The 13,397-nt window shown below is 39.1% G+C and overlaps 2 protein-coding genes across 2 annotated transcripts; both read right to left on the bottom strand.

The window, feature by feature from the left end:
- Positions 1-70: 70 nt before the first annotated feature.
- LOC111946272 (perforin-1-like) lies at positions 71-4,405 on the bottom strand. Its single transcript, XM_020705075.2, has 4 exons — positions 3,455-4,405; positions 3,221-3,359; positions 2,924-3,138; positions 71-2,231 (listed from the first exon to the last, which is right to left on the bottom strand). The coding sequence occupies exons 1-4, from the start codon at positions 3,970-3,972 to the stop codon at positions 1,331-1,333; spliced, it is 1,773 nt and encodes a 590-aa protein (XP_020560734.2). The 5' UTR covers positions 3,973-4,405; the 3' UTR covers positions 71-1,330.
- Positions 4,406-9,493: 5,088 nt separating this feature from the next.
- LOC101166552 (perforin-1-like) lies at positions 9,494-13,032 on the bottom strand. Its single transcript, XM_020705077.2, has 4 exons — positions 12,470-13,032; positions 12,234-12,372; positions 11,940-12,154; positions 9,494-10,787 (listed from the first exon to the last, which is right to left on the bottom strand). The coding sequence occupies exons 1-4, from the start codon at positions 12,985-12,987 to the stop codon at positions 9,887-9,889; spliced, it is 1,773 nt and encodes a 590-aa protein (XP_020560736.1). The 5' UTR covers positions 12,988-13,032; the 3' UTR covers positions 9,494-9,886.
- Positions 13,033-13,397: the final 365 nt, after the last annotated feature.

Here is a 13,397-nt window from a genome sequence, read left to right as displayed (position 1 = left end):
AGACAAAGTCACATCATCGATATTGTGGAAGCTTTCCAGTCAGAGAAGAATCACAAACCACAGAAACGCATTTCCTAGAAAAAGGTAGTCACACTCTTTATTGATTTCAGTTTTTTTAACAGGAAAAACTGATGACAGTAAATACCGTCAATGACAGAACTGTCAAAATCCTTCCAGGTGTGAACCCCTCTGAGAACATTTGCTGATAAGCAAAGGGATAAGCAGTGAGCGTTCCAGAAAGAGCAAGACAGAAACACAAACATTTCAATCAAATTAGAAATGCTAATGCAAGATATGTAATTTTCTTCAAGCTCAAATAAATGTGTATTTTTTTTTTATTTCTTTAACTTAATGTCCAACAGCTGGGCAGACAGATGAGAGCTGAGGGCCTCTTGTGTTGGACATATTTTCCTTTAACAACAGGGGTTATGAAACTTCTGACAAACCAGAGGTATGTCTGAATAAACCCCTTTTGTAATCGAGGCCAAACTTTTTTCATTTTAATCGTTTTGAAAATCTTTTGTGTTGGACCGGACGGAATTGGACCGGACAGATTTAAGTGAGTCTTTAAAAATTGTGACCTCACCTCAATATTTTGTGTCCGCTCAGCAAATTTGAAAGAGCAAATGAGAAAGTTATCAAAGACTAACATGTTAAAATCCAAGATGTGCCATAGCACCAAAGTGTGACTGGAAAAAGCTTTGTAATAACCAAATCATGATACTACGGAGCCCGTGACCTGACATGGGTAAAAAGAAAGAAAAAGAAAAATTGTTCCCACGAAATAACAATCACAGAAATCCATGCCTGTCATTAAAGTAGCTGGAGAATGTAATTTTTCTCCCTAACTTGTCTTTTTTTTGCTCGGCAGTTCTGCACCTCAATTGAATTTGTATTTATGCTCATAGCTGCGAATGCTTAAACACTGAGGCAAGTCTCCGCCTCGTTCACTTTAATTTCTTCCAGGTGAGCTTTTTAAAATAAAATAATCAGATTTCTCAACATCCTTCATGTCTTTCATGCATTGTCATGAGATGTTCACAGAAAGAAATGTGAAGGTATCTGCCATAGAATGATTATTTCATGGGAACAAATTCATTACTTTGTGGGAACAAAATTTTATATTTTGGGAACGAAATATTTTTTGTGGGAAAATAATCTTTCCATTTTCATTCAAATTAGAAACGCTAATGCGAGATATGAAATTATCCTCAAGCTTAAATAAATGTGTAATTCTTAGCAGCAGAAAACATGCGCAATACTTGACCATCAAACCTGCCATGTGTTAAGAACTTTTTCTGATGTTAAATGGTCAGTAGATGGATCCGGTTTAAAGGAAATACTCTTTGGTAAAGTTAGAGAACTTCTTGTTGGCGTCATAGATTTTCATCAGATTCTCATTTTTCCTTGAACTTGATTTGTTCACAAACACACCCATCTGTTGGAGGATGTCTTTGGGAACAGGGAGGGAGTGCCTGGACCTGTACAGCTCCTTCAGGTTTTTATCCATTGGGCTGCTTTGATAATTCTGGCAGTAACTGCCACTCAGATTAGGAGTACATTCTACTTTCCAGTTAAAGAATAACTCACCATGATTAAGGGCACAAACACCCCTCTTAGTGCCTGATGTCAGAGCTCGCTCACATGTTCCAAGCAATTCATCATCCCAATTATCCTCATCCCAAACTTCAAACTTCAGTTTAACTATTTTTGACAGAACCTGGGTTCCCAGGTCAAGTTTCATGTTCCAGTGTGGGTTGTCATCGTCGGCGATGATAGGAGTACGACCCACCAGTTTACCAAAAAACACTTTCACATAGGCATCTGTGCCACTACTGTAATCCCCCCACAGCTTAGAGGCCCGCACCACTGTAATGATAACACGCGCCTCACTCTTCTCAGCTGGGCAGCAGTCCGGGGTCACAGCAGGGTTATTGTGGCACTGGCAGACACAGGGTTCTCTTGAATTGCTCTTGATACCTGCTTTACAGGGATCAGTGCAACTCTTCATCAGGCCTTTCTCCAGGATGTAATGGGTGATAGCAGAGCGCAGGTTTTGCCTCATAGGGTCACTCTTTGGGATTAACTCATGAACAGAGTCCAGAGAGTAAGAAAGGATGTCAGGGTTCTGTGGCACAGAGTTCAGCCAATCCTTGTAGGCTGATGGATTCGTGCTGGCAGAGAAGATGAGGTCTGGTTCTGTTGTCTGACCACCCTTTACTTCCATAAACCTGTCAAAAGAGCATTACTGTGTTACAGTATATACAATCTGTGTTGTGGCTTGGCTACCACACACAGACAAAATTAACCAGAAATTTAGCAGGACGAAATCCAATAAGATGTGATGGTTGGAATAAATCAATCAATATATAAACTACTGTACAATAAACTGTTTGATTTTATTTGTTGGTTGTTGTTAGAACTTATCCATTTAACTAAATGTAAGGAAAAATAAATCTAACTACTCCTTAATGTTAAATAACTCATTATTTTTTTACTATACCTTTTTAAAGAGACAATTGCAGTTGCATAGAAAACATACGTTTGCTTGTTACTCTAGCATAAATCCTTTTAAATTTTATTCTGTCAGGTCAGGTTATATGGACAGTGTTTAAGTCCTAATGTATATTTGTCCAATCGAATATTTCAAGTCTGATTCCCCCTAGATATTAATAAATACACACCAATTTTTAATTTTTTAATTCTAAAAATGTAAAAACTTTTATGTTCTCGCGGGCCACATAAAATGACATGGCGAGCCACATTTGGCCTTGAATTTAACACACGTGGTATACGGTGTAATTTCTTTTGTTTGGCTTAGCAATCTAAAATAGACAAAGGGAACCTGAATTCGAAAAATGAAATGGCATTAGATTCCATAAGATCAAACTTGTCAATGTTGTTTGTTGATGTAAATCCATACCTGTCGGTAAAGTAGCTGGAGAATGTAATTTTTCTCCCTAACTTGTCCTTCTTTCCTTGGCATTGCTCTGCTTCAGATGAAATTGTAGTTCCTTTTGTAGTTGCGGACGCTTCAACCCTGAGGCACATGTCCACCTCGTTCACTTCAATTCCATTCAGGTGGGCCTCACACTCACGGATGCTGGTGACAGCCTGAACCTTCCCGCCCATTTTCACCTGTAAAGAAACATTAAGAGGGTGTTTAATTTAGATTCAAGCCGCCCAGGTCAAGTAACATGTTTGATCTGTTGTGTTTCACCTTGGTGATGTAATGGGTGCCAAAGGTGTCAATCAGATGGTAATAGTTGTTCTTGCTTTGTGGGTTGTAGACTTTAGGAAGTTGTTTCACTGAGTCCAGAAAATCATTTTGCAAAGTTGGGGTTTTAGATACACGGTAACTGTTATCAGAGACGAACAGGGCAGAGAACATAGTTTATAGTGTGAAGGTATTTCACAAAATAGTTTGATTAAAAAGCTTTTGTTGTTATCTTACCTGTAGTACTCACAAGACAGACCTTGGGTCGTAAAGCTGAATTTGTCAGATTTGGTTTTTTCCATGGAGTAGCCAGCGACTTTGGAATGGCTTCCAGCCAGCATCAGATTTGCTTTGAAAGGAATATTGAGACCCACTTTCCAGTCATTTTGAACAGTAGAGGTGGTGGACTCGACCAGAGACTCGCTGGATTTGAAAATTTGACTGGACACTTTGCTGCTGCAGGAATGCTTCGCTCTCCAATCCACCACAGACAGAGGCAACTTCTGCCTTCTGTTGTCCATGTAAGGGTTGGTGCACAGGGTGCAAGCTTTATTCTCACGCTTCCATTGATTCATGTCGAGGACAAAAGCCCCCTTGCGCTCCATACTAGTGATGTCGAAGCCTTCTCCGGCCAAATTGGAACCCGGAACAAACTCTGCCTGCTGGCACTCTTGGGGCGTCCCGTCTGTGCACATCTCGAATGTGCACATGGGAAAGATCAGCAGAAGGAAGAGGGAAAATTTCACAGGGAACATGATGCTGTTCGCATGTGAAGTGTATGTAAATTTAAAAAAAAACTCTAGTTTAGTCAAGATCAGCAAATTACATTTCGTTTTACAGGTTAAATACCTGAAAATTCATATTGAGTAGTAGTTGAATATTTTGTATATTTAAAAAAAATGCAATTATTCAACTTTTGTGAAAAAGTTGTAACACACTGGGGTTCAAACTTGCTCCTTTGATACGACAGTCTTCCTCTTTCTGCTAACACCTTTCTCTCTAATCTGGTTTATTTAAATTCATTGAAACATAAGAAGAAAACTGCTGTGCTTTTTGCTTTTCTAAAGGGAATAAATATCAATTTTTGCTTCACAAGCTGTGAATTTCTGAAACTCTGATTGATAAATCACAAACATGATCAAGAACAGGTTTGGCGTTCTAATTAAGGTTGTTGTACATTTTAATTGATTTTTTTTTTCAGTCAAACAGTTTGCATCCATCAATCATCAATACTGGAAAGTACATGTACAGTACCATTGGAAATTATCAATCAAAAAGAAAACATTTAATTAAAAATGTGTAGGCCAAAGTCTTGTTTTATTGCGTCAACCCTTGGAGTCTACCTGTACGTAATTGTTAAAAATAATTTAAACAAAGATCATCTATATGTTCACATACAAACCAAAAAATCAGTTTTCACTTTTGTAATTATCAAAGATTGAGTTTGTAAAGACATTTTTTGGAGAACGGAGTAACATCTCATGTGTACAACCAATGGTTTTGTAGGGTAAAATAAGATTGAATTTACTTTTTCATTTTATTTCAGTATTTTAAACAAATTCTGGAACTTGATTCCATTAAATTTAACCTGAATGTCAAACTTAAAAGCTTGAAAACTGTGAAAGTGTAAAATTCGTTTGTGGAATTTTGTCAGAATATTTTATTTTTATCTCTAAATTATCTTTATCGTCATAAAGTGTATAAACCTATAATCTTTTAGCTTTTCAAAAAAAATCATTCCTTTTCGGCTAAAATTGACTTTTTATTTATTCTGTAAAAAATCAATCAGAATCAAAATCAAAAACATGTTTTAGAAAAACGGCTCAACGGACTTGAATTTTGAAAAGAATGATCACAAACCTGCCTGATGGGTCGTTGTTGAGGGTTTGGAGCTCACAGCAGAGACGCGGCGAGATTTAAGGACCATGCAGTGGAGGTGTGCGTGTTTGGGGGGAGTGTGGTGTGAAGTGACAGTTTCTATTGGTCAAAAAAATTTGTTTCCTCATTTTTACAAATTGACTTTTCAAGTTAGTGTTTATAAGCTAAGAAAATACGTAGTCAAACAGAGATGACATTTTTGCACTTGAATGAAGCAGTTTTTGTGCATTGAAGACATTGTATTCATTCATGTTCTAATCTGTTTGGGGGTCACGGGGCTGCCGGGGTTTATCCACTTGAGGGTTGAAGGCTGGGGACACCCTGGACAAGTCGCCACTCTGTCACAGAATAATCAAATTATACATAATAAAACACTGCCTAACTCCCTGTCATGGGAAGGACACATGAGATATGGAAGAGACAGAGAAGACTTTCTTGGAGGAATATCATTGTTAATAAGATGTTCCAACACCCATTCCTTAGAAGTGCTGTCCACCGGGTATCTGGGTAGCTGTAGATATCCAACCCATCCATGTTCACTTAGGACAACACCATGGAAACTGCGGACAAACCCATCTGGGGCCCACATTTTCTGCCCACTTTAAAACTACAAGGGCCAACTTGGCCTTGCTGGCTGGGTGGTGGCGTCATTTTGTGACCATTATTATCTGCCTTGCAGCGGGTAATTGCTCTGGTCCTGAATCCACGGTTCCAGAGGGGCGTCTGGCGGTGGTACCTGCTGGATGCATCGCTTCTTTGAGGCTTTCAGACAGAACTGTGAGCCTTCCGCCCTGACTTTTAAATTCAGTCACAGAGCAATTTGTTTTAGGATACGCAAACAAACACACAAGAATAGGATTCTTTTCTTTTGCTGGATATGCAATGGATGGTGCCAACCAGCCAAAAGTAAATAAATGGATAAATCTTTTGAGGTAACCTTTATTAAAAAGTTAACTTAAATATTATCTAGAAAATCTGGAAGCGTTTAATCTCATGTCTGAAATTAATCATTTTGGATATTAACAGAAGCACTGTTTCAAATTTTCTGAAATGTTTTTCTCTAAATGATTAAAAAAAGAGTCACTTGAAACTAGAAGCAATGTCTGGTCTGCGTAGCACGTTGGAGGATTTCTTCTTTTTTGTAAAAGAGCTGCAGAAGCAGGTGTGAAAAATTAATGGTGTGACTGATAACTCATACAGAAGTTTAGATACTATATTTGGTGTTTTAAATCTAAAGGGTTCTGGTAAAAACTGGAGTACATTTGATGAAGGAAGGACAGGAAAGGCAGGAATGAGAGACTTAGAGGAGGAACTTTGAATGCTGGGACCAGCATTTACAGCGTCACTCTGGAAAACAGCTTGTTGAATCCAGAAACGTGCATGTACTGATATCATTCAGAGTTTCGACAGATTCCCTGTGTGCTGACTTTCCCCAGACCTCATTCTGTCAGGTTTGGAGGGGCTGGTGAGCGTGAAGGACCCAAAATGCAGAGACAGGAAGCACACGGTTCAAGGGCAAGGGGTTTATTTAACAAAAGGCGCTGCAGAGCAGGGTAGCAAAACCAAACTCACTGTGGGCAAAACTTGAAAACATGGCAGAAGACAAACATGGACATTACAGCCAGGGAAGAGACTTGGACCAGCACAAGAGGAAGGCAGAGACAAGACTTATACACAGACAGGACTGACAAGACACAGGTGAACAAGATCAGGAGAGATTGGGACCAAGGAAGTAAAACTCAAAAGCATGACAAAACAGGAAACCTTTCAAAATAAAACAGGAAAAATAACTTTAATATGACAGAACAGGCAAAAACCAAGAGAAAGAAACCCAAACCATGACACATTTTTGAAAGAGACACAAACATTCTGTGTATATGTTGAGATTTTTAATTGACTAAATTGATCTCAAAAAAGAGGATTTGTTGAAAGATCTTGAACAAACCGTCCTGTTAAAGTTCAGGAAATTTCCACAAACCACTCAATGGAGCTGCTTAAAAGACCTGATCTGTGTGTGTGTGTGTTGGCAATGTTGATGCAGCGCCCTGAAGTTCCCCTAAAGTTTTTGTCTTCCTATTAGCCGAAACAACGCTGTTTTCTCCTCCACAACTGGCTCTGACAGTGGAGGGGCTTATGGACTGGATGGACTAGATGAAGGTCGCTGGTGTCAGAGTAGAGGATGCTGAAGACAGGGTTAGATGGGGGAAGCTGTGGCGACCCCTGACTGGAAAGGCCCAAAGAAAAAGAGGAAGAAGGAGATCAGATGACTATTTATTGAATATGTCTTTTTAAAACTTTTTAAGTTTTTATCATTTTTACACCGGGTTCCTTGAGCTGATCTAATCACTAGCTGTGTGACAGTTTCTGTAATGTTTTTACCGATGTGACTTCCTGTCGTAAAACTACTGGTATGTGGCCCAAAGAAGTGCAAATCTTTATTAAAAAAAATAGCAGAAGTAAAATCTTTTCTGATGCTCCAATCTGGCTCCAAAGGTGTTTGGCTGCTCATTTTATCATTTTATCAAAAGTATCTGCATTTATTTAAACTCTCACAATAGAAAAGCAAACCTTCCTCAAACCTTAAATGTAATTAAAAATGTAAAAAGGAGAATTCACAAAACATCAATGATACCTCATCATGATGAACTGTCTGCATTGGAAACAGTATTTTACATCATTTTTAACTAAATATTCTCACCAGGGTCCATTTGGTACAGAGCCTATGACCTGACATGGGAAAAAAAAATTGTTCCCAATAAATAATAATTTGCTTTTATTGCCATAAGAATATGTTCAAAACATCAAATAACCCTACTTTCATTGGAGTGAGTCTTTAATTATTGCACCCTCACCTCAATTTTTTGTGTCCACTCAACAAATTTGGAAGAGCAAATGAGTAAGCTATCAAAGACTAACATGTTAATATCCAAATTGTACCACAGCAACATAGTGTGTCTGGAAAAAGCTTTGTAACAACCAAATCATGATACTACGGAGCCCGTGACCTTACATGGGTGAAAAGAAAAAAAAAATTGTTCCCACGAAATAACAATCACAGAAATCCATACCTGTCATTAAAGTAGCTGGAGAATGTAATTTTTCTCCCTAACTTGTCTTTTTTTGCTCGGCAGTTCTGCACCTCAATTGAATTTGTATTTATGCTCACAGTTGCGGATGCTTCAACACTGAGGCAAGTCTCCGCCTCGTTCACTTTAATTCCTTCCAGGTGAGCATTTTAAAATAACAAAATCAGATTTCTAAACATCCTCCAAATCATGATACTACGGAGCCTGTGACCTGACATGGGTGGAAAAAAAACAATTGTTCCCACAAAATAATAATTTGCCTGGTAAGTCATTCATGGAGATCTGCTTACAGATGCTTTTGTAGACCTTTTTAAAATAAAAAATCCAATATCTAAACATCCTCCATGTCTTCCATGCATTGTAATGAGACACACACAGACAGAAATATGAAGGCATCTGCCGTAAATCCAAGTATTGCTCACATCCGTGTTTACGAGTGACTTATCACATGAATTATTATTTCGTAGGAACGAATTCATTATTTTGTGGGAGCAAATTATTTTTTTTTTTTTATCCACATCAGGTTGCAGGCTCCGCATAAAACATCCAGCGTCCCCTCTCAAAAATAAAGAAAAAAATATTCTGAATTTTAAATTACAATTTTCTGCCCCTCCACTATTTTTTCTTCTTTTTGCTTCAAGTTAGCTAGTCTCCACTTGCTAATTTGTCATTGACAGAATAGTCCATTGCTGCAGAGGGACGGGGGAGGAAGAAAACATTTTCACATGAGCCTTCTTATGCCATTTTATAGATTTTTTATGTTTTTATGACATAGTTAAATGATAATGAGCGTGGAAAAGATTTAAGAAATATTTTAAGAGTTCAGCACAATCGCCTTCCTTTGACTGATGGTTGATCTGCCTCTGGTGCTGTCTTGCAGGATGGATATGTGGTTGTTGCAGAAGCACTTGGCTGCATTTTCTTTGCTTAAGTAGTATCAGTAGTTTAATCAATGCTTGCGCATTCTTTTCTAACTTTTTTAACCAAGTTCTAATGCGCAGTTAATGGGTGGAACAATACAGAATGCGAAACTGAGATAATACCATAGCAGCAGCACCTGTTTTCAGAGAGCCTTGACCATGGATGAATGAATGAATGAATGAAGATTGGTGCTGCAGGTTTGACTGATATAAGGAGGTGGTGCGGCGGTGATGTGACAATGGTCTCAAAAAGACAAGAGGAGGTGGTTTTGCTTCAGTTTCGTTGATGCTGATTAAACAGCTTGGGGAGTTAGTGGTCTGCCCAGAAATCACATCATGGATGTCCTAAATGCTTTCCAGTCAGAGAAGAATCACAAAACACAGAAACGTAATTCCCAGAAAAAAGTAGTCACACTCTTTATTGATTTCAGTTTTATAACAGGAAAAACTGATGACAGTAAATACCATCAATGACAGAACTGTCAAAATCCTTCCAGGTGTGAACCCCTCTGAGAACATTTGCTGATAAGCAAAGGGATAAGCAGTGAGCGTTACAGAAAGAGCAAAACAGAAGCACAAATTTAAAAATTAAAGACATTCAAGTGATTGACATCTTTCCATTTTCAATTCAATCAGAAATGCTAATGCGAGATATGTAACTATCCTCAAGCTCAAATAAATGTGTAATTCTTAGCAGCAGAAAACATGCGCAATACTTGACCATCAAACCTGCCATGTGTTTAGAATGTTTCCTGATGTTACATTTAACAGTAGATGGATCCAGTTTAAAGGAAATACTCTTTGGTAAAGTTAGAGAGCTTCTTGTTGGCGTCATAGATTTTCATCAGATTCTCATTTTTCCTTGAACTTGATTTGTTCACAAACACACCCATCTGTTGGAGGATGTCTTTGGGAACAGGACGGGAGTGCCTGGACCTGTACAGCTCCTTCAGGTTCTTATCCATTGGGCTGCTTTGATAAGTCTGGCAGTAACTGCCACTCAGATTAGGAGCACATTCTACTTTCCACTCAAAGTATAACTCACCATAATCAAGGCTGCAAGCATCACTGTTAGTGCCTGATGTCAGAGATCGCTCACATGATCCAAGCAGGTCATCATCCCATTCGTTATCCTCATCCCAAACTTCAAACTTCAGTTTTATTTCTGACAGAACCTGGCTTCCCAGGTCAAGTTTCATGTTCCACTTTGGGAAGTCATCGTTGTCAATGGTATCGGTACGAAAGACCTGTTTACCAGTAAACACTTTCACATAGGCATCTGTGGCAGTAAAGTCATCTCCATATAGGTAAGACCCTCCCAACACTGTAATGATAACACGAGCCATGCCCCTCTGAGCTGGACAGCAGTCCGGGGTCACAGCAGGGTTATTGTGGCACTGGCAGACACAGGGTTCTCTTGACTTGCTCTTGATACCTGCCTTACAGGGATCAGTGCAACTCTTCAACAGGCCTTTCTCCAGGATGTAATGGGTGATAGCAGAGCACAGGTTTTCCCTCATAGGGTCACTCTTTGGGATTAACTCATGAAGGGAATCCAGAGAGTAGGAAAGGGTGTCAGGGTTCTGTGGCACAGAGTTCAGCCAATCCTTGTAGGCTGATGGATTCATGCTGGCAGAGAAGATGAGGTCTGGTTCTGTTGTCTGACCACCCTTTACTTCCATAAACCTGTCAAAAGAGCATTACTGTGTTACAGCATATACAATCTGTGTTGTGGCTTGGCTACCACACACAGACAAAATTAACCAGAATTTCAGCAGGACGAAATCCAATAAGATGTGATGGTTGGAAATAAAATTTGAAAAAAGGTTAAATTATATATATATAGAACCCTAAAGCTCCCAGGTGAGTTGAGTGAGAAACCACCCACGGAAGGGTGAAAGGCACAAGTTTTTATATATACATATATATATACACCGTACATATACACGTGTATATACACATTTATATATACACCGTACAGTAAACTGGTTGATGTTATTTGTTGGTATACAGTGGATATAATAAGTATTTGATCCCTGCTGATTTTGTAGGTTTTACCCACAATCGAACAGTGAGAGATGGAAAATCAAGAAATCGACTTTTAAAATTGAGACACATTTATTTCCATTTAATCAAGGGAAGTGAGTATTTGATCCCCATTAACCTGTGACCTGTGTAGAAGATATCTGTTTGAACTAATCACATGAATAAAAGACACCTCGGCCTAAAACAGCACTGCATGAGTTAGTTGATGGTCTCAAAGCAGTTGGGACCACATTCACCATCGGTAAGACTTTTCTTCCTCATGTGGATGGGAGGATGGGTGGAGCTATGTACCATCAAATCCTGAGTGAGAACCTCCTTCCCTCCACTGGGAGGCTAAAAACCAGTCATGGATGGCTCTTCAATAGGATGATGACCCAAAACATACAGCCAAGACAACCAAGAAAAGGCTGAAGAAGCAGCATATCAAGGTTATGGAGTGGTCTCTGGACCTCAATCTTATAGAAAACCTATACAGAGAACAGAAGCTCATGGTTGCCAGGCAACAGTCACCACATCTAAATGAGTTAAAATTCATTTCTAAAGAAACGTGGGCCAAAATACCTCCTGATATGTGCAGAAACCGGGTCATCAAGTCTGACCTCTGTGCTTGACAAGAGGTTTGTCACAAAGTACTAAGTCAATGAAATGATTTTTTAAAATTCTTTATAGCTGATTTCTTAGATTTCATTGGGATTTTCTTTCTCTCACTGTTCAAATAAACCTACCATTAGGACGTCAGACTTTGAATAGAGTAGGAATCAAATATTTATGTCCTCCCCAGTAAATCCATACCTGTCGTTAAAGTAACTGGAGAATGTAATTTTTCTCCCTAACTTGTCCTTTTTTCCTTGGCAGTGCTGCACCTCAGATGAAATTGTAGTTCCTTTTATAGTTCCGGACGCTTCAACCCTGAGGCACATCTCCGCCTCATTCACTTCAATTCCATCCAAGTGCGCCTCACACTCACGGATGCTGGTGACTGCCTGAACCTTCCCGCCCATTTTCACCTGTAAAGAAGCATTAGGAGGGTGTTTTACTCCTAATGCCGCCCAGGTCAAATACAATGTTTGATCTGTTGTGTTTCACCTTGGTGATGTAATGGGTGCCAAAGGTGTCAATCAGATGGTAATAGTTGTTCTTGCTTTGTGGGTTGTAGACTTTAGGAAGTTGTTTCACTGAGTCCAGAAAATCTTTTTGCAGAGTTGGGGTTTTAGATATGCGGTAACTGTTATCAGAGATGAACAGGGCAAAGAACATAGTTTAAGGTGTAAAAATATTCCACAAAATACGGTATGATTAAAAAGCTTTTGTTGTTATCTTACCTGTAGTACTCACAAGACAGACCTTGGGTTGTGAAGCTGAATTTGTCAGATTTGGTTTTTTCCATGGAGTAGCCAGCGACTTTGGAATGGCTTCCAGCCAGCATGAGATTTGCTTTGAAAGGAATATTGAGACCCACTTTCCAGTCATTTTGAACAGAAGAGGTGGTGGACTCGACCAGAGACTCGCTGGATTTGAAAATTTGACTGGACACTTTGCTGCTGCAGGAATGCGTCGCTCTCCAATCCACCACAGACAGAGGCAACTTCTGCCTTCTGTTGTCCATGTAAGGGTTGGTGCACAGGGTGCATGATTTATTCTCACGTTTCCATTGATTCATGTCGAGGACAAAAGCCCCCTTGCGCTCCATACTAGTGATGTCGAAGCCTTCTCCGGCTAAATTGGAACCTGGAACAAACCCTGCATCCTGGCACTCTTGGGGCGTCCCGTCTGTGCACGTCTCAAATGTGCACAAGGGAAAGATCAGCAGAAGGAAGAGGGAAAATTTCACAGGGAACATGATGCTGTTCGTCTGTGAATTTTCTGTGAATTAAAAAAAGATTTAGCTTTGTCCTGATCAGCAAATACAACATTTCCTATGACAGCTTAAATACCTAAAAATTGAATAGTAGTCGGATACTTTATACATTTTAAAAAAAATGCCATTAATCAAGTTTTGTGAAAAGTTGTAACACGCTGGGGTTCAAACTTGTGACTTAGATTGTACCTTTAATACGACAGTCTTCCTCTTCCTTCTGACACTTTTCTCTCTAATCTGGTTTATTAAAACTAATTCAAACATGTTGTGTTTTTTTGCTTTTCTAGATAAATAAGTATCAATTTTTGCTTCACAAGCTGTAAATTTCTGAAACTCTGATTGATAAATCACAAACATGATCAAGGACAGGTTTGGCGTTCTAATTAAGGTTT

Source organism: Oryzias latipes, chromosome 8 (assembly GCF_002234675.1).
Source record: "Oryzias latipes chromosome 8, ASM223467v1".
NCBI lineage: Eukaryota > Metazoa > Chordata > Actinopteri > Beloniformes > Adrianichthyidae > Oryzias > Oryzias latipes.
The sequence above is the reverse complement of the archived record's forward strand: the minus strand, read 5'-3'. Positions and strand labels throughout refer to the sequence as shown.